At 43.5% G+C, this 27,541-nt stretch overlaps 1 protein-coding gene across 1 annotated transcript in view; it reads left to right on the top strand.

Annotated features, from left to right (window-relative positions):
- LOC116839971 (phosphatidylcholine translocator ABCB4-like) overlaps positions 1 to 26,761 on the top strand; it is an 80,869-nt gene extending 54,108 nt beyond the window's left edge. Inside the window, exons 20-26 of the mRNA XM_032806284.2 lie at positions 7,145 to 7,245; positions 8,289 to 8,429; positions 14,325 to 14,481; positions 15,537 to 15,734; positions 23,800 to 24,006; positions 25,335 to 25,481; positions 26,564 to 26,761. Coding sequence (XP_032662175.2) covers positions 7,145 to 7,245; positions 8,289 to 8,429; positions 14,325 to 14,481; positions 15,537 to 15,734; positions 23,800 to 24,006; positions 25,335 to 25,481; positions 26,564 to 26,761 — 1,149 coding nt within the window. The remainder of the gene's footprint in view (positions 1 to 7,144; positions 7,246 to 8,288; positions 8,430 to 14,324; positions 14,482 to 15,536; positions 15,735 to 23,799; positions 24,007 to 25,334; positions 25,482 to 26,563) is intronic.
- Positions 26,762 to 27,541: the final 780 nt, after the last annotated feature.

The following is a 27,541-nucleotide window of genomic DNA, read 5'->3' as shown; positions in this document are numbered from 1 at the left end:
CCAGCCTGTACCCAAACTCCATCCCAAAACCTGCACCCCTCCTGCACCCTAATCCCCAGCCCAGGACCTGCATCCCAGAGTTCCCCCCCAACCCCTCCCAGAGCCTTAGGCAAGTGGGGGTGGAGTTTGGGGGGGTAGGTTCTAGGCATCACCAAAATTTCTATAAACTTGCCACCCCTGCCCCTGGGTCGGCGTGCCACCGGCAGCCCGGGGGTTCCACTGCGCAGTTGCTGCTTCACTTCTCCCACCTCCCAGGCTTGCGGCGCCAATCAGCTGTTTGGTGCTGCAAGCCTGGGAGGAGAATTAGAGCAGGACAGCATGCTTGGGGAGGACACGGAGCAGAGGTGAGCTGGGGTGGGGAGGTACCCCAGGGCTTCTCGGTCCAGAGGGTGGGGAGCTGCTATGGGGACGGGGGGCACGCTTCAGGGTGGGGAGCTGCTGCAGGGCTGAGGGGGCGCAAGGTAGAAGTTTCGCCTAGAGCACGAAACTTCCTTGCACTGGCCCTGCTGGTGATAATGTGTAATGCCCATGGACTCCAGTCATTGTCAGCCGGGATCAAATCTGGGACCTTTGGTGCTTAATGCATGAGCATCTACTGCATAAGCTAAAAGACACATCTGTCTTAGCCAAGGCTGTAGCAGGCTGATCAATCTCTAGCTGGTATAGCTGCCACACAAAGTACCACACCAACCAGGCATGGGTTACATACTTCCCCTAGCTGAGGAAGTGTGTCGTGAGCTTCAGAGCCTTTCCAGTTGATATCCTGAATGAACCACCACTTGTAACGCCACTCCATTGGCCACTCTGCTCAGGATGTCTTGAGATCCTACCTAACACATCTTTCAGGGATTTCAGCTCAGTGATTTCAGCTATTGGTAGGGAGAGCCTCACTGCTAGTGCAAGCTGGGCCGTCTCTCTCATCAGAGACTGTCCCATAGCAGACCTAATGCTTAGACATGGTTTTCAGTGATTTCAGCTCTATTGATCTGCAACAAAAGACTCTCAATTGAGTCTTAATCAGCTCTGTCATCACACAGTGGAGAGGGGAAGGGTCAAATGGTGTCTAGGACCCTTAGGCAGAGCCCACACCGCTATGTACAAAAACCTGACCACACCCTCTCTCATCTCTACTAGGCTTTGGCACCCCCGCCTTAGCAAGTGCAGTTCATTTGAGGATGAACCCCTCAGTCAGGGCATGCCAAGCACAGTTCTGCATCCCTTGATTCACACAACAAGGATAACAAGCCTTTATTACCCCTCCACCCAATAACAAAGTGACTTGCAATCCAACACCCACCAAAAGTGGTCATTTGTGCAAAACAACTCTATCCTGCTGCTCACCTACACACAGTGGATGAGTCCATGCAAACAAGGTCATCTCCTAGAGTCCTCTTCCCCAGCTCATCACTAGATGTCAGGGGAGAGCTCATTCAGACCCTGCTTACAAATGCATAAACCAGAAAGAAAACTCAGAACCAAGGATGAATTTACAGGGTTGGCAGATAAATATATATATATATATATATTTCTCCCATATGTTCTTCCAGTACTGTTCAGTTTCTGCTGCTGGTGGCTCTGCTGTTATTGTGTTGTTGCACTGCAGTTGAGAGTACACCTTGGATGGTTCCTTGGAGAACAGGGCATTTACTTTTTTGGCCTCTGCTTCTCTAGTGTATCTCCTTAGCCTGGTAGCCAGTGCTGTGAGCTTTGTTTAGCAGTCTCTAGGGCTTTCAATGGAGTCAGGCCTTGTATTTTTCAGTAGCCAAGTCTTATCCTTAATCTCTACACCCTTCTGTAGTTTCCACCAGCTGACTAACTTCTCTCCGAGTCGCCTTGATCTTATTCCTCCAACCTCATTTTCCAGGTGGGTACATACTGTTGTTCTTCTTGATCGTGTAGCCAAGCATCTCCAGGATTACAGAGGCTGTAGCGTATACCAGTTCATTGGTTGAGTTATGGGTAGTAGGGATTGTGATGAGGGCTCTATTGGCATCTTCTAACATACTATCTGATGGTACTTCTCCACTGAGCCTGGTAATCGGTCTCGAGGATTGACTGTAGCTAGTTTTCCATGATCTTATGCCTCATATCAGCTGCTGTGCTCTGCAATGGAGGAGGTGACAGTGAAGTTTCAGCTTCAGGTGTGGGCCGCACATCCACTTGTTCTTCCAAGTCTTCTTGAGTCTGGAGTAATTGTGTGAGTTGGTCTATCTCAAGCTGTGAAGCAGCTTCCTCTTTACTATGTTGAAGCGTTGGGGTAACTAGCTGTTTCTCAGTAAGTGTGGATGTAGGTCTTTTGTCCATCCACAGTCCCTCATACTTTCATATATCCCCTCCATTAGGTCTACTGTTTGATAGCATTCCATCAATTCCAGGTTCTCTTGTCTCGTCATGAATGGTTTGTTCCAGTAGCCACTTATCGTCAGATTGTCCTGGTTCCTCAACATCTGGCGCGGACCTTGTTAATCCGGGCGACGTCCGAGCCGGCATGACTCTCCTAGTTCGTGTCACTCTCATATTTTGAGGTAGGCAGCTGAAGCGTTAGGGGTCTTTGCCAAGGACCCCTACTGGAAAGTTGGGTACCAACCGGGATTTGAACCCGGTCTTCTCGTATCAAAGGGCGGTCTCCCGTATCAAAGGGCGGCGCTCTTAACCACTACGCTATCCAGTCGCGCCAGCAGAAACTGAACAGTACTGGAAGAACATATGGGAGAAAGAGAAGACTCATAACACCAGTGCAAAGTGGCTGCAGGACCTGAGAACAGAGCACAGCATCTCCCAGAACAGAAACCAGTCACCATCACAGTAGAAGCATCCAGCAGCGGGTCAAAAACATGAAGAGTGGACAGCACCTGGACCAGACATGATCCACACCTACTGGCTAAAGAAATTAACAGCAGTGCATGAACGCCTAGCAGCACAGATGAACCAGCTGCTAGCAGCAGGCTCCACCCAAACTGGCTAACACAAGGAAGACAGTGCTGATCATGAAAGACCCCTGCAAGGGGACAGAACGGCCAACTACCGCAATAACCTGCCTCCCCACAACATGGAAGTCCTATCAGGCATCATAGCTGCCAAGTACAGGACCACATGGGCCAGACATGAGCACAGCTCAGAAGGGCATTGGGAACAACAACCAGAGGCTCAAAACACCAGTTGCTCATAGATAGAGCAGGTCGCCCAAGACTCAAGGTCTAGACAGACAATCTGAGCACAGCCTGGTTGACTATAGAAAGCCTATGACTCATGCCGCACACGTGGATCTGTGAATGTCTGGCGCTATACAAAGTCAACAGGACACTAAGGACCTCCTCAAGAACTCAATGGGACTATGGAGACAAACACTAGAAAGTCAACTCAAGGCAATTGCAAAGTGGGCCATCAAGTGCGGCATATACAAGGATGCACTGTCCCCGTGCTGTCTGCATAGGCTTAAACCCCCTCAGCCAGATAATCCAAAGGACTGGATACGGGTACAGGTTCAGGAGTGGAACTACCATCAGCCACCTCCTCTACATGGAGACATCAAGCTGTAGCTAAGAATGAACGAGACATCGACTCGCTATATCCACTGACGCAGACTTACAGTGAGGATATCGGGGATGTCATTCGAGACTGGAGAAGTGTGGCCGGCATGGTAGTGAGAGAGGGAAGTATCAGACTGATGGGGTGGAAACTACAGCGGGCCACATAGCAGACATACAGACCAGCTACAAGTACCGTGGCATCCCGCAGTCACATGGAAACCACGATAGGAAGCAAGGAAGACGCAACATCCAAGTATCACCAAAGATAAGACAGGTCCTGAAGAGGCAGCTCAGTGGAAGAAAAAAGATCCACGCCATCAACGGATACGCCTGCCGGTCATCAGATACCCTGCCGGTATAGTGAGCTGGCCAAAGGAGGACATGGAGGCTGCGATGTGAAACCCGGAAGCTCCTCACAATGCACGGAGGTTTCACCCCAAGTCCAACACCAGAGGACTGTATACCAGCCGGAAAAGAAGGCGGGCGGGGCTTGGTGAGCGTCAAGCCACTATCCTGATGAAACCGGAACATCCAGGAGTACATCAGTAAGAGGCCCAAAGATGAGCTGCTGAGAGAATGCCTGGGCAGCAGCAGACATGGGAGAAGACCAAGCAGAAGAGTGCCATGGCAAGCAAGACCTTCATGGGATGTTACCATCGACAGATAGCTGAGGTGGGTGGACATTGGGAAATCCTACCAGTGGCTGGAAGGCTGGACTAAAAGACAGCACTGAGGCACTGATCATAGCAGCACAGGAAAAGGCACTGAGCACCAGATCATTGAAGCAGGGGTCTACCACACTAGAGAGGACCCAAGTGCAGACTGTGCAGAGAGGCCTCAGAGACATCCAACACATATGGCAGGATGTAAGATGCAGGAGAACAGCATACACTGAACGCACAACAAGTGGTGGCATTGTGCACAGGACATCTGTTACAGCGTATGGGCTAGACCCTCCCAAGACCAGATGGAGATTCCGCAGAAGGTGTGGAGAATAGCAGGCTAAGATTCTGTGGGACTCCAGATCCAGACGGACAGGCAGGGTACTGCGGCAATCAACCAGACATCGTGGTAATAGAACAAGGAGCAGAAGACAGCGGTGGTGATAGATATAAGCAGTGCAAGCTGACAGCAACATCAGGAAGAAGGAATATGAGAAGCTGGGACGAAGACAGGGCCTGAAGAGGAACTAGAAAGGATGTGGAAAGTGAAGGCCAAGAAGTAGGTCCCAGTGGTAGGAGCCCTGCGGCTGTGACTCCTAAGCTGGCGTGAGTGGCTCCAACAGATCCCAGGAACAACATTCGAGAGCTCTCTGTCAGAAGAGTGCATGCATGAGGACAGACTCAAGATACGGCGGCAGACCTCAAACGCCCAGGCCTCTGGTAGAGGACCCGAGGTTGAGAAGGACACATACCACCCATAGGCGTGAGGAGGCGGAATTTTTTTTTTTCTACATCTAAGCAGATCAAATTTGACCTGGAGTCTTTGAAAGACAAAGCTCTATTCATGCATTTTTAGAGTGACTTTTCAGAACAGCCCTTCAAAGGGGTGCACATTTCCAGTAGGCCCTAAGAGAACTTCATGTTTCTGCTTGCATAGGAGCCTGATATTGGACTGGGCTGCCTAAATTTTGTTATTTTAAATGTGAGCCTGTTGTATACCACTTTCAGTATCTAGCCCTTACTGTTAAACTATTTGTCACTGCATATTGTTATGTCTAGTTGATCTAGGCAATTATTATGCTTTGGTTTAGGGAAAAAAGACACCAATGAGGGAATGTGCCAGCTAAACTGTAACTTTTATCCTCCATTGTCTTATCCAGCTGAAGGATAATGTTAAATACACTCATTTCAATTATCCTTTGTTTAGTGTAGGAGGCCTATGATTTATGAGCCTGAAGTCTTCAGTGGGTTACTAAGCATTTGTCACTGTTAAAATAATCTAATTTGATGAGTGAGCAGTTATACAGATTTAAATAAGAATAAATTTAATTAAAAAGGAAATGTACATTTGCTTACATGATTGCATAATACAGAAGCAATGCAAACTAGCCTCACTGATTATTCAGAAATTATAGTTTTTGTTTTATGAAATTAGTTTTCCTCTGCATAATAGTAATTTTTAACTAATCACGCATCCAAATAATTGTTAGCTTTAGTGTTCAGGAATAACTGTGGAAGAAGCAGGAGTTCTGGAAATACAGAGTCGAATTAGTTGCTGTGGGGTTTCACCCTCAACTATTTGCCTTTTAACTCTTGCTAATTCCCTTTGCTGTTTATTACTTTCTTTCCTAATTCTGAATACTTCTGCTACTTTTTTCCCAGGCTACCTTGTAGTATGATCTGTCTTCACAGCAGGGTGGGGGAGGGGGGGGAGAGATGGGGACTTAACTAACATTTAAAATTAACTATTAGTATGCCATACTATAAGAAAAGCTAACAGAATGTTAGGAATCATTAAGAAAGGGATAAATAATAAGACAGAAAATATCATATTGCCTCTATATAAATCCACAGTATGTCCACATCTTGGATACTGCTTGCAGATGTGCTCATACCATCTCAAAACATATATTGGCATTGAAAAAAGGACAGAAAAGGGCAACAAAAATCATTAGCGGTATGGAGCAGCTTCCATCTGAGGAGAGATTAATAAAACTGGGACGTTTCAGCTTGGAAAAGAGATAAGTTGGGGAGATATGATGACTAGTGTGGAAAAAGTAAATACAGAAGTGTTATTTACTCCTTCTAATAACACATGAAATAAACATCACCAAATGAACTTAGTAGGCAGTAGGTTTAAAACAAAAGAAAATATCTCTTCACATAATACACAGTCAACCTGTGGAACCCTTTGCTAGAGAATGTTGTGAAGGCCAAGACTATAAGGGGGTTCAAAAAAGAACTAGCTAAGTTCATGGAGAATTGGTCCATCAGTGGCTCTTAGCCAGGATGATCAGGGATGGTGTTCCTAGTCTCGGTTTGCCAGACGCTGGGAATGGGCAACAGGGGATGGATCACCTGATGATTACGTGTTTTGTTCATTCCTTCTGAAGCACCTGGAGTTGAGACAGGATACTGGGCTAGGTGGACCTTTGATCTGACCCATTTTTATATTTTGACTTTGATATAAGAAGTCTTGTTCATATTAAATAATTTCCCGTAATAAACTATGGATTCCTAGTGGGATTTTCAAAAGCATCTAGGGGACTAACCAGCTAAGTCCCCTTTAAATAGATGTTGGGTGCCACTTATGAAAATACCACCCTGCTCTATTTATTATGGCCTCAAGGAAAGTTTTTTCAAAAGCATAAAGTCAATAGGACTGCCATTTGTGCCTTTGAAAATCTTCCATAATTTTTTGAAAGTGAGCAGTAATATTGGATATCCCATTCAGGACACCTTCAATAGGGTTGATTCTTCAGAAAATTCTGAGCATCCACCTTCTGAAAATCAGGCCACACAGAAGTGAGCACTAATACTCACTGGTCACTATTGAAAATTTAATTCGGTGATTTTTATATCATTTATCCCAAGCTCTTTTTACCAGGTCAGAATTAGAAATTACTGTGTGATCTTATATTTCTGTTAATGAGCATATGCTCTCTATTACAGATTGCTACTGAAGCCATAGAAAATATTCGAACTGTTGTTACTTTGACCCAGGAAAGAAAATTTGAATTTATGTATGGACAAAATTTGCAAGGACCATATAGGTAATAGATATAAATTTTTTTTAAAAAATCAAACTTAACTTTGTTTTAGAACTGAATGTAAATTTTCACTAATAGACTAAAACAATTTATTCTCTGCTGGTGTATCACAAAATCTCCTATATCAAACCCAGTTTTAACAATATACAATATCTTTTGCTTCAGACAAACACAAGCCATCATAACCATAGTTGTTTCTGTTCTTTGATTAAATGAGATTTTTCTTTTTATGTCCTCTATGGTATTATTGGTATTTGCTATTGCAGTACCTGGCATGTCCTCATCAGTTTTATTTCTCTTGAAACTATGTTCTTGAAATCGAGCATTTCATTTAGCAATTCTTGCAACCAGAATTCCTGTATTTTGTGGTTGTACATTTACTTCTACTTTGTATACTGAGGCAAAACTCTTATTAAAGCCAATGGAATTTTGCATTGGCAAGGACTGAAGGAGCAAGTTCCAAAATTGTATAGTAGTTTCAATAGTAGAGCACTGAGCAGTTACACTATTTCATCAGCCTAACAATACAGGCAATATAAAGCATCATATCATGTTTGACATGTTTGGTTGGGGCTCAAGGCAAAACAAAGGACAGTATATTGCTCTATTGGGATTACTTTTGCTCCCTGCGGAATCAGGACTTGTTAATAATTTCCTTCTTGTGCTGTGAGGTTGTGCAATTTCAAAAATATGTTTAATTAAATCCTTGAAACTTGTAACCATACCACGGATTGTAAAATAATTTTAACACAATAGTGTTCAGACTCTATAGGGTAGGACAACAGTTGCTCCTGTCAGATGTGTTTGGGATATCAGCTATATGGGATCAAGGCACATGGGATTCTAAAACATACAAGAATACTGTTGTTTTAGGACCCAGTCCTGCAGGAGTTTGGGGAATGACCTCATCCCAAAGTACTGAGAACTTGCAATTCCTGCTAAAGTCAGTGGAAGTGAAGGGCGCTCGGCATCTTCTCAGAAATAAATACTAGAAGTAAAATACAGTTATGTATATATTATCTCACAATACTCATTCTTTGTTACAGAAATTCTGTGAAGAAGGCACATATCTTTGGACTTACTTTTGGCCTTTCACAAGCAATTATGTATTTTTCCTATGCCGGATGTTTTCGGTTTGGTGCCTATCTAGTGGTAAATGGACACATGGATTTTAAAAGTGTGTTTCTGTAAGTGTCTTTTTGCAATTTCTTTTTTGTCCATACAGGGGAAGGTGTTTTATATATGAGGGATAATAACCTTATGAAGGTAAAACCAGGAGGACTAGAAGAACAATACATAGACCATTGTTCGTCTACATGCTGACCTGCAGCACTGGCCTTCATCTTGAATTAAGATCAATAACTTCTGTTATCTTTCCAAGTTGCAATGCTCCTAATAAGCATGTCAGCTGGGGCCTTCATTTAATTATATATGGAATGCTGGTAGATGTTGGTATAGCTCTCAATGTGCCTTGTCTCAAATGTTGTGTACTGGCTTTTAAGGAAGGACTAAATAGAAATAGCGGAGGGAGTATTTTGAAAATATGACTAATACTTAACATGTTATAATTTTGGCTTCAATAGTCCACCTTTCTGATGTCTGTTAGTGAAGTGCCTGCAGGCCCCAAATGAGATTGGAGCCCTATTGTGCTAAATGCTACATGTGGCTAGCTAGAGTCTCTATCAGAGTTTATGTAGTCAAAATAGAAAAGACAAAAAAAGCATGTGAGGAAAGTATTATTAGTATCTCTATTTTACAACTGGGCGCTGAGAGCCCATATGGTGTTGATTCTGCAAGTGCCTACTTTTGGTTGCTGCAGTGCATACCTACGTGCAAGATCAGGGTCTGAGTGACTTGGTGTGACAGGGTGGGACTCACCACACTAGTGTCTCCTGCTGGTCATCTTGCAGATCAGTACGCCAACTCCCAGTGGTGTCTCACCCACTGTCACTTCTCCTCCTGGACCCGTGTTGATCCAAGGACCATAGCATCCTTTTCAGGACCCAGCCCTCTGGCTGTGCCATACTCTGCATTCCCCCTTTCCAGGGGTCAGTACTGCAATCCCACTGTCCAGCCACTTCCTCAGTGGCATGGGGGAGGGAGGAACCTGGGCCTCATAGCACCTCCCCCATTGGCTGCTTTTCACATAGCCTCCCCAGGGCTCCATTAACCCCTTACAGGCCGGGGGGGGGAATGTGCTATAAGACACTCTCCCCCTTAAGACCAACTGCCCTGGGCAGGGGAATTACCTTCCCTGCTTCCCCCACAGCTGTGCCTGCAGGACATGCCTCTCGTGCCTCAGGTTTTCTACCAGGAGGAGGAACTTGCCATTCTGCTCCATGTCTCTGAATTTCCCTCTGAACCTCTGCATTATTTTTTGCTATTCACCAGGCCTCCTTGGTGGCTTTCAGTTTCTCCCATAACACCTAGCCTTGGCTCCCAGCACCACTTCTCCCAAGGTCTGAGTCCCAGCTACAGCTTGGCTTCTTAAGTGTGAGTTCCCTTGTCTGTCTGGGTCCTCTCCATCCCAAGTCATCTTATCCACCATCTCCCTAGCACCTCCCACTGGGCATGGAAGATTGCTCCCTGCCCAGTCATCACCACCACCTGACCTAGCCTGGTGTGACCCACAGTGCCTGGGGCAGCCCTCACTGGAAATGCCAAGGACAGGCTTCAAAACGGAGAGCAGATACCCACCAGTCTTGGGAGTAACACTGAAGTCAAACTCCCCAACCTGTCACCAGTTGTGCTTCTAATTCCCTACACTGGTTATCAAGAAGCAAAACAAGAAATCACACAGCTCCCTTTATTGCATTCTAGTTCTCTGGCCCCCAGTCAGCGCCTAGGTCCAGTACAGTGAGAAGTTATTTAAACAACTCTGCTCACATATACAAAATGTTCTTCTGACCCCAAAGGGTTAGCCACATTACCAGGTCAGTATAGGTTTGAATCTTACCCAAAATACTACACTGCCAGCCAATCCTTTAATGTCTAAAACTAAAGGTTTATTATAAAGAAAAAAGAAAGAACAAGAAGAGGGATGGTAAATGGTAAAACAGTCAAATACATACAAAGACTTAAAAGTCCATCAGGTTCCTGGTAGTACTGGTGAGTTTGCTGACTTGAAAGTCCCTCTGGAACACATCCACAGCTTGGATGGGTCATTCAGTCCTTTGTTCAGAGCTTCGTTTGTAGAAAGGTTACTCCAGAGCTAATAAGCAGGAATGAAGACAAGAAGCAGGACTGAAGACAAAATGGACAAGATGCAGCTGCCTTTTATAGTCTTTTGTCATGCAGCTTGGTTTACTCTGTTCCAAGCACAAGCTACCCAGCACATGGCCCGGAAGTCTTAGAGTTCTGTCCATAGGCATGCACCTGCATGCCTGGCTGAGTCATAAGGTGTATCCCTTGTCTTCTATCCATGGGTCAGTTGAACAGCTGATGTCCCTTGGCTAGGCAGTGCTGATGCCAATCTGTCTGGGTGTGTCACCCAGATGCGCAGCACAAGTTTGGAACTACAGACATACCATACATATAACTTACAATACAAAGGTGATACAAACACATTAATGAGATTATCATACCTGGCAAATTATAATATTTGTGTAGATAATTTACACAGCATATCTGGCATAACCTATTACAATTTTACAATATTGGTATTCATAATATCCTAAATTCCATACAGTGTCACACCTGGTTCCCAGGCACCCCTTTTCTATCCTGCCTTCTCCTAAGGGGGTAATACCTTCTTATACAGCCCTCCTCATGGCACAGATAAGAAAACCTTTGCTTCCCTTTGGTCAGAGGCCTCCCATGGTCCTTCCATTGCTCAGGCCCTTCCCCTGGGCTACCCTTGACCTTACCACTCCAGTATGGGCACTCCCTCTGCAGGTACCTCTGTTGCCCAGAGGCCCAACATGCCCATCCCCTCCCTGTTCACTTCACAGGCGGAACTCTCCTGGGCTGTCGCTCTTTCCTACTCTCTGCATAAGGCTTCTCTCCCCTATCCCAGTAGGGGCAATCTCTCTTCAAGTGTCCCCTCCACCCACAAGTGTAAGACTGTTCTTCTCAGGCTTCTGGCCTCCTGACCTGGGGCCTTGCTTTTGCCCCAGGCCCTCTGGCCCCTGCTCCCCTTCTGGAGGATCTTGAGCAAATAATGCTGCTCTTCCATCAGCTGCCTCAGGCATTCCTGCAAGTGTCTCTGTGCCTTCCACTGTTGCTGCTGGTTCTCCAGGGTCTGGCTCATTAGGCCCTGGATCGTGTCCAACATTATCTTAGTCTCTCACTCGGTCCCCTCCCCTCAGAGGTGACTGTGTGCCCGCATTCTGTACCATGTGTGACAGGGTGGGATTCACCATGCTAGCACCTCCTGCTCGTAATCTTGCAGCTCAGCTCCACAGGTCGATACGCCAACTCCCAGTGGTGTCTCACTCACCATCACTTCTCCTCCTGGACCCTTGTCACTCTAAGAACCATGGCATCCTCTTCAGGACACAGCCCTCCAGCCATGACATACTCTGCACTCCCTCCTTTCGGGGGCCAGTACTGCACTCCAATTGTCCAGCCACTTCCTCAATGGCATGGGGGAGGGAGGAACCTGGGCCTGCCCATTCTCCAGATCCGAGCCCAGCTGTGTCCCCTCCAGCCTCTCAGTATATATCCCTGGGCCACTTCCCCACAACCCCAGCACCTTCTTCACCCTTACCTCAGGGCCTCAATATGCCAATCAGCCAGGAACTCTCTCTCACTCCTCTGTTCCTGCCCAGCACTGCTCTGTCTACAGTGCTAGCTTTCTTCCACCTGCACAGCAGCCAGTTCTCCCTCCTTGAGCTCCAGGGAGCAACTGACCCTCCTCTGCCCTGCAGCTTTTCTTATATGGGCCTGCCAGGCCTTGATTGGCTGTGCCTCATAGCTCTACTCCTATTGGCTGCTTTTCACCCAACCTCCTGAGAGATCCATTAACCCCTCACAGGCCAGTGTGGGGTGGATACCCCATCACACTTGCCAAGTCACCCAAGAGATCTGTGGTAGAGCCCTTAAATGAATCCACATCTATTGGATGAAATCCAATGGGAGGTTTGCCAGTGATGGCAGTGGGACTAGCATTTTAGCCCTGGAAGTGGGTTAAGATTAACATGTTGTCTTTCTTGACCTACCCCTAGAACAGCGGTTCCCAAACTGGGGTTCGTGAACCCCTGGGAGTTCACAAAATGTTACAGGGGGTTCTTGGGGAAAAGATTCCCTAACGGCAGACAGAGCTGTTCCTAGGAACCCCAGCAGGGGCCAGCAGCCCAGAGCCCTTGGACTTCCAAGAGCTAAGCAGATCAAAGCAAGCATATCTATTACACCGAGGAGGTTTAAACTTCAAGACTTCTTATAAGAAATGGAAAGGGATGTGGGTATTTTTTGCTGTTTTTAAAATTAAATAGGCAGCTAGTATTATTTTTAAAATTATTATGAAGAACAAGTTTAAGCTTTGTTGTAACATGTGTTATTTGCCTGGACTACTCAAGACCTCAATGCTTGTGTAGGAGGAACTCTTTGAGTTAGCTTCTTAAATATCTTCATGCTGTTTCACATCTGATACTCCTTGATGAAACGTAGGAGCCTTGTCGTATAACAGTCTTATCCAAAGTGATACAAGCTATGAAAGTGAGATCTTGGAAGAGTGTTGCCATTTTCATAATGTAATAAAAATACTGTAATGATAGATAATAATTAATAATAAATAGTATGAAATAAGCATGTCATAAAAACAAATTTTATGTTTCCAAGATCACTGCTTTTATAATTTATACTCAGGTAAAGGAGAAAATCCCTGGAAATATTCATTTTTAGGAGGGGGTTCACGAGACTTGACATTTTAGTGAACGGGGCTCACAGGTTGTTAAAGTTTGAGAATCACTGCCCTAGAAAAATAAAGATACCTTTTTTAAAGTAAGATAATGAATAGCCTTCTTGTGGTTACTACACTGATGTATTTGGATATAATTTACAATTACATATTTCCAAAACATCCGTGTACTTGTGACTGGGATAATTGGCTAACTACTGTTGAAAGTTAATCCCTCTTACATACTTAGATATGCCAAATAGCACCAATTATTAATTTTTAATTATTAATCACATTTATTATGGTAATGCCTAAGGGCCAACCAAGAATGAGGCCCCATTCTTCTAGGCACTGTATGGACACAGTAGCAGACAATCCTTGCCCTAAAGAGCTTAGTCTAAATAGATAAGACAGAGCGGGTGGGGGAAGAGGTAGAACACACAAGCATGTGAACACTGTAATGGCAGCAATGTCATGAATTCCACAGTTTTTTGCAGGTTGGGAGGGGAAAGGGTGAATTAGGAGGCAATCAATTAAATGGAAATTAAAGTGAAGGAAGAGGGGGCATTAAAGAGAGAGTGTGTGAGAGAAGCAGAGTAGGGGAGAAGTGGGCAAAATGGGGAAGTTTGGAGTGAAGCTGAGATGAAAATATTGTGAGAGAGGACAAGGGTTGGAGCAGACAACCAATCAGCACAGAGCAGAGAAAGTCCAGTCAAAGCTACTCAAGCTGCTCCGACTGTCTGGAATTTCTAATTGGTTTCTCCCTGCAGAGAGAGAAAGAGAGAGAGAGAGAGAGAGAGTCTCTCTCGCCTGCACAGTTTTAGATCCGTGGCAGCTTGGTGGTAGGCCGGGGTCACTCTAGCTTAGCCCCATTGTATGCCCTCACCCATATACAGCAATCCATGTTTTAGCTGTTTCTGCAGATGCTCCTTTTGCCTTCTTCCCAATATCCAGAATCTCACTTAAGTCCTTACCTGCCTCCCTGCTGCTAAAATTTGGGATCCTGCAAAAAGTTAGCAATTGTATTAATAAATAAAGGAAACACCGAGTTTGGAACAGAAGCTTGTTTCTTACTTTATTAAAAGTGGATACATTTACTCATGGTACAAGACTACTCATTACAATGATATTTAACAACTATTAATATTTTTAACTCTAGCCATCTCCCTCTCAATAGTTTCCACCCATTGCTCCACAACCTCATTATTTGATATTTTTTATTTTCTCTCTCGTCTTGTTCGCGCAGGGTATTTTCAGCTGTTGTATTTGGTGCAATGGCACTAGGACAGACCAGTTCATTTACTCCAGACTATGCCAAAGCCAAGATGTCAGCAGCACACCTGTTCATGCTGTTTGAAAGAGCCCCCTTAATAGACAGTTACAGTGATGAAGGACTAAAGCCTGTAAGTTGATCATTGTGTTATGGACAATATCACCTACTACCCTAACTAATGTAATACTGAGGTTTTCTTCCCCCACTCACAAGTTAAGTGTTTAGATTAACTGATCCTTGGGGCCATTAACATTGTTTCATCCAAAAACTATGTGGGCCAAATTCTGCTTCTGCCTGCTCCTTCCTTGCATTTCTTTGTGGAGAGCCCTCTGCAAGAGCCAGTGAAAAATGGGAACAATGCTGCAGAGGCAGCCAGTTCCTCTTCTATGCAGGAGGAGCATATCCATGCATGGACTTTGGAAATATAATCAGGCCCTACATTAACATTGTAAAATGTTTTGAGATTCAATTTATAAGCAAGATGCTAATAATAAATATTAGTGTACTATAGGAGCTAAGAAGAAGGTGAATCTAGGTGGGCATCACTCAAAGAGGTAGACAGGACGATAGCAGGTCAGTGAATTATTTTTATTGTGGTATTGCACACAAATAAAGATGGCAGGACTTTGCTCCAAGGAACTTACCATCTGACTAACACTTCTAATTTTTAAAATAATAACAACAAAGTCTAAGAAAATGCTGTTAACACTTACCAGGAATCATAAGTTTGACAGTAAGCATTTGAGTGCATATATGGTCATAATTAGTAATTTAATTTGAAAAAAAAACCCTCTAAAGCAGGATCACTTTGGTACACAGGCCAAGAATATCAGATGTAGCTATTGTTATTCAGTGCTTAACTTGAGACTCTCAAAGGGACCTGATTTACAGAAAGCATTAGACGAAGCTGGTGACCCAAAATTACCATAATTTTTGAAAATTTGTCCTTATGTTAAAACTGGTGTGAAGCTGAACTAGCAGAATCTCTGTCTTCAAAATAATTTTACACTGTGTGTTAATTTTTGAAACGTCACAAAAAGGACCGGATCCTGGCTGTATTGAAGTTAATGGCAAAACTCCCACTGAAATCAATAGGAACGGGATGGTTCTAGTTCTCTGTACATTGTTTTATGATCTGTCAGAATTCTCCTAAAAATTGATCAGATGTTACCATTTCAATTATAGAATATATTTGGTGGCAACATAGCATTCAAAGAAGTGAAGTTTAACTATCCAACTCGACCAGATGTTCAAGTGCTTCAAGGTTTGAATATTAATGTAGAAAAAGGACAGACCCTGGCGCTTGTAGGCAGCAGTGGCTGTGGAAAGAGCACTGTTGTTCAGTTGCTTGAGAGATTCTATGATCCTCTTGATGGAGAACTGGTAAGTGATTCCTTGTGAGAACCTGGTTAAATGACAATTTACCTATCTTATTCTTGTTAATATAATAAAATGTAACAGATACTTTTGATATTTTTGTATCCTTTGTGAAGATTAAGTTGAGGTACTAGTGGATTTTTAGGGTTCTGTGTTTAACCACAGTGAAAGTAGTCAGAATGCAAAATTTTGCACACTTTCCCTGTCATTTTGAGTTAAGGGAAGTGATTCATGGATGAAAATTGCTACATGGGCCTGATTCAGAACATACTGAAGTCATTGGAAAGACTTCCACTGAATTCAATGGGATTTGGATCGGGTACTATGATGGCTAATTATTATAAACCTATAAAATGTATTTGATGCAGATACACTTTTATATATTGTACTAATATAAATGCCCCTCCCTCCTGTATCTTAAAACTATGAGCAGCAGAGAAATATAGGACTTTTGCTCCTTATTTTTAATGTTAAAGACCAAATCTATGCAATTTAAGGTGCATCCAGACACCATAGTGATGAATATTTCCTAAATGCTTACAATAATCTAGGTTTGAAACGTGTGTAAAGTGCATATAAAACCTCCCTATTGCATAATTAACATTTAAAAAGCACGTTCATATCAATTTTTATGACATAGCAAATGAAGGTTACTTATTTGTGACCAGAGTTCTTTGAGATGGACTCTGCATATTCCCAGTCTTTGGATACTCTGACTGGATGCAGCCAGGATGGTGGAACCTTCTAGTAGCAGTGACAGTTAGGGCACCCCATCCATCTTTCCTTTGCCCTTCGTGTTTGAGTGTGTTCTGCGAGCATGGTTATGAAAAGGGGAGCGTCACCTGTTCCTGCCTTAGTTCCCTTCAAACACTAAAGCAGAATACTGATTAACCCTAAAGGTAGGAATCTACAGAAGTGGGGAAGGTTGGTGGGGAGTGTGAATATGTAGAATCTATTTTGAAGAACTCCATTACAAGTAAATAACCTTCATTTCCTCTTCAGGTGTCCTTTGCATATTCCTGTTCTGGGGATAGTTTGGCAAGCAATATTGTAAACTGGAAGGAGGGAGTGGAGTCCTAATTAAACAGCAGTTGGAGCATCGCTCTGCCAAATTGTGCACCAGGCCTTGTTGCCACATCCAAAGCACAATGTCTTGTAAAAGTGTGAATTGAATTCCACGTACCAGCCTTGCATATCTCAATAAAAGGAATATGTTTAGTGAATGCTGCAGTTGTAACAACCACTCTAGTAGAATGCAGAACTAGAGGAGAAAGTGAAGCTCCATTATAAAACTTCAATACACAGTCTGACCCATTTGGACAGGCAATGTGCTGAAATGTCCCAACCCTTAAAAGTACCAGCATATGAGTTAAATACATTCTGTCCAAGTAATATAAAACTGTTCTTATCACATCCCAGTAGTGTACTCTAGATTCCCCTTGTATGAGATTTAGGGGAAAAAATACAGGTAAATTAATACTTTGATTAACATGAAACTCTGAAACCACTCTGCAAGAATGTAGGGTGTGTGCAAAAAATACTTTTATCTTTTTAACAGTAGCATAATGGGGTTCTGCCATCAATGCATGTAACTTATTAATTCTTCTAGCAGAAGTGAAGGCTACTATACAAGCTGTCTGTCTAGAAAGATGAATCAAAGGGTATATCTATACTACAAAATGAGGTTGAATTTATAGAAGTTGATTTTTTTAGAAATCGATTTTATACAGTCAATTGTTTGTGTCCCCACTCCAAGACCATTAAGACTATTAACTCGGCTGAGTGCATCCACAGTACCAAGGCTAGCATCGACTTCTGGAGCGTTGCACTCTGGTAGCTATCCCACAGTTCCTGCAGTCTCCGAGTTGAACTCCCAGTGCCTGATGGGTCAAAAACATTGTCATGGGTGATTCTGGGTACATGTCATCAGGCCTTCTTCCCTCCATGAAAGCAATGGCAGACAATTGTTTTGTGCGTTTTTTCAGCACAGACGCCATAGCATGGCAAGCATAGAGCCTACTCAGATCACTGCTGCAATTATGAGCACTGTAAACTCCACATTTTATCCTGCAGTATATGCAGAATCAGAACCTGCAAAAGCAAAACCAGGCGAGGAGATGATGGCAGCGTGGTGATGAGAGTGATGAGGACATGGCCATAGACTTCTCTCAAAGTACAGGCCCCAGCAATGTGGACGTTGTGGTGTTAATGGGGCAGGTTCATGCTGTGGAACGCCGATTCTGGGCCCGGGAAACAAGCACAGACTGGTGGGACTGCATAGTGTTACATGTCTGAGACAATTCCCAGTGGCTGCGAAACTTTTGCATGTGTAAGGGCACTGTCATGGAACTTTGTGACTTGCTTGCTCCTGCCCTGAAGTGCAAGAATACCAAGATGAGAGTAGCCCTCACAATTCACAAACGAGTGGTGATAGCCCTGTGGAAGTTTGCAATGCCAGGCCACTGCCGATCAGTCAGGCTGCTGTGATCCAAGTAGCCAATGCAATCAAAGAGCTACTGATATCAAGGGTAGTGACTCTGGGAAATGTGCACGTCATAGTGAATGGCTTTGCTGCAATGGGATTCCCTAACTGTGGTGGGGCAACAGATGGAACCCATATCTCTATCTTGGCACTGGAGCACCAAGGCAGCGAGTACATAAACCGAATGGGGTACTTTTCAATGGTGCTGCAAGCACTGGTGGATCACAAGGGATATTTCACCAACATCAATGTGGAATGGCTGGGAAAGGTACATGACACTCGCATCTTCAGGAACTCTGGGTCTGTTTCAAAAGCTGCAGCAAGGGACTTCTTCCCAGACCAGAACTAACCACTGGGGATGTTGAAATCCCTATAGTTAGCCTTGGAGACCCAGCCTACCCTGTACACAGGCAGGCTGGACTGTAGTCAGGAGCTGTTGAACTATAGGCTGAGCAAGTGCAGAATGGTGGTAGAATATGCATTTGGACATTTAAAAATGTGCTGGCACAGTTTACTGACTCAGATAGACCTCAGCGAAACCAGTATTTCCATTATTATTACTGCTTGCTGTGTGCGCCATAATGTCTGTGAAAGTAAGGGGGAGATGTTTATGGCGGGGTGGGAGGTTGAGGCAAATCGCCTGGCCACAGGCAAACAGCCCAGCAGCAACGGGCACCTCTGAATGTCCCCTTAATAAAATCACCCTATTTCAACCAGGTGACCGTAAATGATCACTCTCCTGAGGATAACACAGAAAGATAAAGAATGGATGTTGTTTGAATGCCAGCAAACACTGCGACCATACGCTGTGTTATGCAATGATTCCAGATTATGTGCTACTGGCCTGGCGTGGTGAAATGTCCTACCATGGTAGGACAGAATAAGGCTGCCCTCCCCAGAAACCTTTTGCAAAGGCTTTGGGAGTACATCCAGGAGAGCTTTATGGAGAGGTCCCTGGAGGATTTCTGCATCATCCCCAGACATGTTACCAGACTTTTCCAGTAGCTGTACTGGCCGCAAATGCCAGGGCAAATTAATCATTAAACATGTTTGCTTTTAAACCATGTATAATATTTACACTCATCAGAGGTCCCTTCTCCGTCTGGCAGGTCCAGGAGGCAGCCTTGGGTGGGTTTGGGGGATATTGACTCCAGATCCAGGGTGAGAAAGTTCCTGGCTGTTGGGGAAATCGGTTTCTCCGTTTGTTTGCTGTAAGCCATCTTCAGCCTCCTCCTCATCTTCCTTGTCCCCAAAACCCGCATCCCTGTTGCGTGCTACTCCATTGACAGAGTCAAAGCACAGGGGTGGGGTAGTTGTAGGGGCACCTCCTAGAATGGCATGCAGCTCATCACAGAAGTGGCATGTCTGGGGCTCTGATCCGAAGTGGCCATTTGCCTCTCTGTTTTTTTGGTAGGCTTGCCTCAGCTCCTTAAGTTTCATGTGGCACTGTTGCAGCCTCTGTCCTTCATGCCCTTGGAGATTTTTTCAAATGTTTGGGCTTTTTGTCTTTTGATACGTAGTTCTGCTAGCACAGATTCGTCTCTCCATACAGTGATCAGATCCCGTACCTCCCGTTCGGTCCATGCTGGAGGTCTTTTGTGACTCTGGGACTACATCATGGTCACCTTTGCTGATGAGAGCTGCACTTACCTGCAGATTGCCACGCTGGCCAAACAGGAAATGAGATTCAAAAGTTAAAGCCTTCTCTTGAGCAAAAAGAGGGACATTTTGTATTGAATCTGGTGGCAAACAAATCTATGTCTGGAAACCCCCAAAGCCTGAAAAAGTTTGGAACAACTGCATCTTTTACAGACCATTCATGCATCTGTGAGGAGTCCCTGTCCAGACAATCCATGATCTCACTGTTCTTCCACAATATGCAAATTGGGTAAATGTTGTATAGGATGCACCAGTCCCAAAGCCTCATTGTCTTGTTGCTTAGTGGCAACAATCAAGTTCCTCCTTGTTTGTTCAAATAATATACTGTGGACATGTCATCCACAGTCACCTGAATTACTGCATCCTTTATCTGTAGAAGAAATGCTTTGAGAGCCAGATGGACAGCCCTGAGTTTTAAGATGCTTATGTGTAACAAGGATTCTCTGAAATACCATAGCTCTCAGTTGAAAAGATTGCAGAGATGTCCCCACCCCAGCCTGTCTTAGATGCATCTGTGGTGACTATTAATGAAGGAGGAAGTGAATTAAACTATACTCCTTTGATGCCGTTCTGTGGTTTCAGTCACCAATTTAGAGAGATACACATTTTCCTTGGAATTATGAGAATTTTTAGCACACTTTCCACACTGGGTTTGAAATTCTTTCATAGCCACTGCTGAAGTGGCCTCATTCTAAGCCTGACATACAGAATCACGTATGATGTGAATGCCATAAGACCTGTAACACCAGAAAGCTGAGATGGTTGTAGAAGTAGTTTCAGTATAGTGGTGGTTCAGTTTCAAAAACCTCTATTCCAAAAAGAACATCCTTTCATTTATGGAGTCAAGGATTGTCTCAATGAAGAGAATACTTCACGATGGAATCAGAAGAGATTTCTCTTTGTTTATAAGTTTCAAACAAAGAACAGGTTATCTGAAACTCTGTTACTATTTCCTTTTCTGACAAGCCTTTAGCCACCTATCATTTAACTTGGGAAGAAAATCCCTTGTCTTATCAAATGTGCTGCTACTGGAGCCAAGCATTTGCTAAAAACCCTGGAGAGACCAGGGTAAGACTTTGTATTAGAAATGGTCTGAACCCAGAACATAAAAGTAGATATTTGCAGTGAGATTGTTTTATGGGAATATGGAAATATGTAACCTTGAGTTCAGGAACTATGAACCAATCCAGAGTAGACAGGGAGAGAATGATTGGCACAAGAGATAACATTATGAATTGAAACTATCTGATGTATCTTTTTAGGCCTCTGAGATCTAAAATTGGTCGGAGACCTCCATTCTTTTTTGGGATTACAAAGAATGGGAGTAAAACCCTTTGTATCTGTGAATTTATGGTGGTACTTCTTTTCAGCCCCTATATGCAGTAGAGCTTGTATTTCCATTCTTAATAATTTCTTATGGGAAGAATCCCTGAGAAGGAAGGGGCAGGAGTTTGCATGGAGGAAGGGCTTTGAATTGGACAGTATAACCTTCCTTTACTGTGTCCAAAACTCACCTATCTGATGTGATAGTTGTCCATACATCATAAAATTGGGATAGATGGTCTCCCAAAATATAGATAGGATTTTCTGAAATTGGTTCAAAGCTCTTGATTATCATGTCAAATCTGTGGCTTGACATTTTGCAGGGAGGATGTGGCTGAGGAATTATTTGTCCTTATCTAGGATTTGTAGGATTTCTTCCTTTCCTGTCATTGAGGATGCTTGTTGTAGTTGCTGCATTTGTGATAGTATGGATGTCTCCTTTGATTAAAGTCAGATGAAGATGAAGAAGGTGAAACATATTGCCTATGATATCTGAACACAGGTTTAGGTGTTCTCCCTCAGTAGCCCCAGAGATCTAGCTGTGGAGCAAGGCTCTATCTTCTCCAATATCTCATCAGTTTTTGTACTATATAGTCCACCCCCTTCAAAGGGTAAGTCCTATACTGTAGATCTCATTTCCATAGTAAGAGAAGAAGATCATAACCATGAGTGCCTACATAGAGCTAATGTCAATGCCACAGATCTCAGAGTGGTGTCAGACACATCAAATGATACCCTAAAGGCATTCCTGGTCACATTTTGACTCTATTTGATGAAAGCTGATAACTTTTTCTGAATCTCTCAGAGATGTTTGGTGAAGATTGACATGTTCTCCCACAGCTGAAACTAATACCTGGCCATCACTGCTTGACAGTTTGCCACTTGCATGTTGAAGGAAGCTGAAGAAAACAATTTTCTCCTGAGAGAGTCCAACTTTTTCCTTCTTTATCATAAGGCACAGAGAGTGTTGAAGACCTGACCTAGGTTTTTGAAGCATTGCTGCTAGAACAAGAGAATCTCTCAGGTGGAATTTGGTAGAACTTCTCAGCCTTTTTTGAAATTGGTTGGCATGATGCTGGATTAGAGACAAAAGGAATTTTTGCTGATGCCAGAGCCCTTCTACATGGGCACTAAAACTGTAGACCCAGACCCAGAATGTCAAAAACTGTATGTGTGGCCTCCTTCAAAGCCACCTAAGGTAATTTTAAAGTGGATTCCATTCTGTCCACTAATTTGTGAAAGTGAATTGCATCGCCTGAAGGAGATGATGCTGTTGTTACTCCCACATTGAGATCAGGCGATGAATCACTTTCTGGTTCCATGAAGTTTTGGAATTCATCCTGTGGAGATCCCTCCTGAAAGTCCTCTTCCAAGAAGCTATCCAGTGCCAAAGAAGAGGAATGTTCCCTATCTCTAGGATCTGAGTGTTCTGATTGAAGATGATCCAACCAGAAAGACAGATTTTTTGTTATGACTTTCATAAATAGGAGTTGGCTAATATGGCCAAGGCATCCAAGGAGGCATAGGCCAGTCTTGTCAGTTTCCCCAACTTGGTATCATATCACCAGCTTGATACATGGGATATCCAAGAGTATTACTTTGAGGAGGAAGACTTTTCATAGGAAATACTTGGGTCTCTGTTATGAGACTTGTATCTGGCTCAACCACTATTTCTGGATCTGACACCAAAGCAATCAGTGAAATAGCTGATGCAGGGATCTGAAAAATGGAAAGTGGCAAGCCAATTGGAGTCTTAGATGGTGGGCATATTGATTCAGAAGATCCCTCACATTGAGTAGCTTGTCTCAGTCTCTTATCAGGATAATATTGCAGTAATATCAGATCCATTAAAACATGCATCTGAATGAAATTTGCACTGTAACCATGTAGCAGAGCCACCTTTGGCTCTGCCTCTGCTGCAAACTGCAGCCACTGGGAACTGCGGGAGGCTATGCAAATGTAAACAAACTGTCCGGCAGCCTGCCAGCAGATTATCTTGATGGACTGCATGGTTGCCCACCACTGCTCTAGGTGCTTACAAATTGATAGTTAAATAATTTGTTCCAGTATCTTTCCAGATATCAAAATCTACATCTTACGAGGATGATTATAATCCTGTGTTTGAAGGGAAATTTCTTCAGACTGGCTATTTTTTATACAGCATCCAGCCCCAAAGCACTCACAATCTAAGGGCTTGACTATGTGGGAAAGTCTTGCCAGTTATACCAGTATAATTGTAGCAGTTTAAATTCAGAACTTAACTTATACCTGTAAAACACTGCGTTGTAGACTAGACCTAAGAGTGTGGTTTTACTCAATTCTGCTGTGTTTGCTTTGTGTATCACTTTATTTATTTATAAATATGTACAATTTTAGAAGGAAGAAGGCTCAAGGTTAGAAAGCTGGTCTAAGGAACTGGGATTGGAGGCTTGAATTATCTCCTTTGAGATTTCCTTATGAATAAACTGAAGCCACCAAAATCATTGTATAAAGTATTTTGCAAAGAATAGTTGCTATTAGCTATACAGAATGGAAAAGTTAATGTAACATTTTTTGTGTAAGCCAAAGCTTTCCTATCTCTGACATTTAAGGATTCTTGCTTTTTAGCTGCTGGATGGCCAAAATGCAAAGGCATTAAATATCCAATGGCTTAGAGCTCAGATTGGTATTGTCTCACAAGAGCCGATCCTGTTTGACTGTAGTATTGCTGAGAATATTGCATATGGAGATAACAGTAGAGAGGTGTCATCTGAAGAGATTGTAAATGCAGCAAAAGCAGCCAACATACATTCCTTCATTGACTCTCTGCCAAATGTAAGTTAAACCTTTGCTTCTTACTCAAAACGAAAGGTGACTGACCAAGAAAAATAAAACGGAGTTATGCCCTTTTATGCTTCTTTGGGATGTAAAGGAACCTAAAAGGGTTTGTTTTTTCCATGCCTGTTTATTACCTTAGAAATTCAAGTCTTCTCTGCAACATTTTTTTCGGGAAGGCTCCATAGGCCAGTGGAGAACTAGGTTTATGAAAACAAGCATGTGAAACCTGATTAATTGAGAGAGATAAGTGCTTTTAATTAAAGATTGTTTAAAGTATTTTGTTTGTTTTGTTAGCCCCTCGTTATCTAAAACACTTGGTAGAAATGATCTTTGTTAAAGGTTCAGTTAGGAGCTGAGAACATTGCCAGACTGAATCATCCAACAAATCGTATGTAACCCTTACAGTGTAACAAACAAAAGCTAGTGCAGGCTTTGAGGGAGCACCAACCAGTTCATTAGTAAACTGTATGAATATTTTAAAAGCTAACATTTTTGGATGCCCCAAGTCAGATGTGACTGTCAATTAGATATGTACATAATTTAGATTAAAACCATAACATTCTCTTTGTTAAGTTAGGATTTTTCCTTCAAAGTGAACTCATGAGGGGAAAGATGATTCAGTGGTTAGGATGCTAGCCTAGGATTTGGGAGACAATAAAAGGGTAGTTCAATTCCTTGACTTGCCACAGACTCCTGTGTGAGCCTCTCAGTTCCCATCTGTAAAATGGGAATAATACACTTTCCTACTTCCCAGGAGTTTTGTGAGGATAAATACATAAAAGATTGGGATGTTCAGGTAGTATGGTAATGGAGGTCATATAAGTACCTAGGACGGACAGATGTTTGGGGCCTTCAATAATTGTAGTCATCTGCTTTCAAAGAACTGCTGAAATAAAATAGCCAAGAGTACAAAACACATGCTTTATTGCTCTGCTTCTCAAAGCTAGTCCGCCGCTTGTTCAGGAAAAGCCCCTGGTGGTCCAGGCTGGTTTGTTTACCTGCTGCGTCTTCAGGTTTGGCCGATCACAGCTCCCACTGGCCGCAGTTCACCGTCCCAGGCCAATGGGGGCTGCGGGAAGCTGTGCAGACCAAGGGATGTGCTGGTCGCCTTTCCCACAGCCCCCATGGGCCTGCAATGGTGAACTGCGGCCAGTGGGAGCTGTGATCGGCCAAACCTGAAGACGCAGCAGGTAAACAAACTGGCCCGGACCACCAAGGGCTTTTCCTGCACAAGCACTGCTCTGTTGGACTCTGTGATTTAAGTCCAAATTCAGGCTAAGTTGCTGGTTGGATGTGCCTTCTAAACTTGTGTTTGTTGTATTTAGAAATATAATACCCGTGTGGGAGACAAAGGAACTCAGCTCTCAGGTGGTCAGAAGCAGCGTATTGCTATTGCTCGAGCTCTTGTACGTCATCCTCAAGTTCTGCTACTGGACGAAGCCACATCTGCTCTAGATACAGAAAGTGAAAAGGTATCTTGTTTGTGTACATAGAGGGAATCTAAAACCATCGCTGTTAATACAGCAATTGCAATTATCACTTTGATTTCCATAAATGCCTGTAAAAGTCCAAAGTCTGGAAATCTAGAACTTTTCTACAAATGAGATGCATATATACTGAGGCATTAACTCATTTGTATAAATGACAGCAACTGTCTTTAGATTACTCAGATCCAAATATCTTACTACAAAACTGTCTTCAATTACTTTTCTATTGCTTACTGACGTCAAAAGGATGTAAAAGGCTAGATCCCCCTTCTTCATCTTTCTCCCCCCATAAACACACTTAGCTAAATCTCCCTCTCCCCAGGAACTCTGGCATGTCTAGGCCCTCACTCCAGTTAGGGCAGGACTTCTGAAACAGAGACCCCATCTACAGCAACACTTTGATTAGCACACAACTCTCCTCCAATCATACAGCTTCATCCCCAACTCTTCTCCCCCATAGAAGAACAGCTGGAGTGATACATTGCACAGGGTGTATCTCTATGGCAGTAGGCTAGTTAGAGGCAGTACTGTAAAAAACATCTTTATGGTTGGAGTTCTCCAGGATTCTAACCACAGAGTAGTAGCTCTCAGAAGTGAGACAGCAAGTTCAAACAGGCGCGGCGCTCGGGGGGGGGCGGGGNTGACACTCTCTTTTTTTTTGCTTCGGGCAGCAAAAAAGTTAGAGCCGGCTCTGACAATACTTGGTCTTTCTGCTGAGATTGCCAACAAGGCTGCCAGCTGTGACGATTTTGATGATGTGGACACGGGTCCTTTAGCAATTCTCCTGAGATGTTTATCACTTTAGTTCAAATAGGTATCCAACCATTTATCAATATTGAGAGCTCTCGCTCATTGTGAACACAAGCTAGTTTTAAAACAGGAAGCTAGACATTCATCCCATTACTGTTCTCTGGAGCCATTCAGCCTCATCTCTCTCACTGGTAATTTATAATTTAAATTAAAAGATATCAGATCAGATACCTCACTTACTAACAGCTGGAAGGGGTTTCTCTGCATTACTTGCCAAATAAGTTAAAAATGTATCTTCTGCTTTGGTAATTGAATAGGTTGTCCAAGAAGCACTGGATAAAGCAAGACAAGGTCGCACCTGTATTGTAATAGCTCATCGCCTGTCCACTGTGCAGAATGCTGACAAGATAGCGGTAATCCAGAATGGAAGGGTCGTAGAACAAGGAACACATCAACAACTCTTGGCTGAAAAAGGCATCTACTATTCTCTAGTTAATGTTCAAGCTGGACCATGAAACGTGAATTAAAAGCAGTGCCATATTTCTGAAGTGTTATTGTGCAATTGTTTTAATACTTTGCAAAAGACAGTATTAACAATCAGTCTTAGTACCTTTGTTTTTAGGAAGCCCTGTAAAGAGAAGAGGTCCTGTTAAACCCTGGAAAGCCAAGAAACACTGAACCAAACATATATCAATGTCCTCAATTATTTCATAATTTAAACATTTAGGCCGGCAGCTCCAGCCACTAAGAGTTCTGTTACTGGTTCTGTCACTGTCTTAACCTGTTGTCACAGCTTGGCCTCATTTCCCTCTAGTCTGGATGGATACAAGTTTGTTGTGAATGGATCCAATCCCTAAATCTCATGTGCTTCTAAGCCGCCCTGAGTTTGGGTCGTGAGCTGATCTTGAGCTAGTAACAATGATCTCTCAGGCACACTGCCAGGTGCATGTGCCACCCTTCCTGGGAAGGGAGGCCCCGGAATCTGGCCACCTAGACCCCAGAAGCAGTGCCCCAACTATCCCAAGGTTTAGACAGGTTCCCCCAGAGTCCACTTAGCTGTCACAGCTCTGGTTTTCTGGTTATACCCTTCAGGGACAACCTGGCAGCAAAGCAATGAACACAGGCTTAGCAAAGGAATTCTTAACCACAATCACTTTATTATTAAAGCACCAGGAAGTTACAGATCTATGGAAATCAACAAATGGTCCTGAATGCAATCCCCCTGGTCCAATCTCACCCTGTATGGAAGTCCTGGTTCTGGTCAGCATCCTCACGCATATACCCTCCTGCCGGCA

The sequence above is a fragment of the Chelonoidis abingdonii genome, chromosome 2 (assembly GCF_003597395.2).
Source record: "Chelonoidis abingdonii isolate Lonesome George chromosome 2, CheloAbing_2.0, whole genome shotgun sequence".
Lineage (NCBI taxonomy): Eukaryota > Metazoa > Chordata > Testudines > Testudinidae > Chelonoidis > Chelonoidis abingdonii.
Note: the sequence above shows the minus strand (reverse complement) of the source record. Positions and strands in the feature narration are given on the sequence as shown.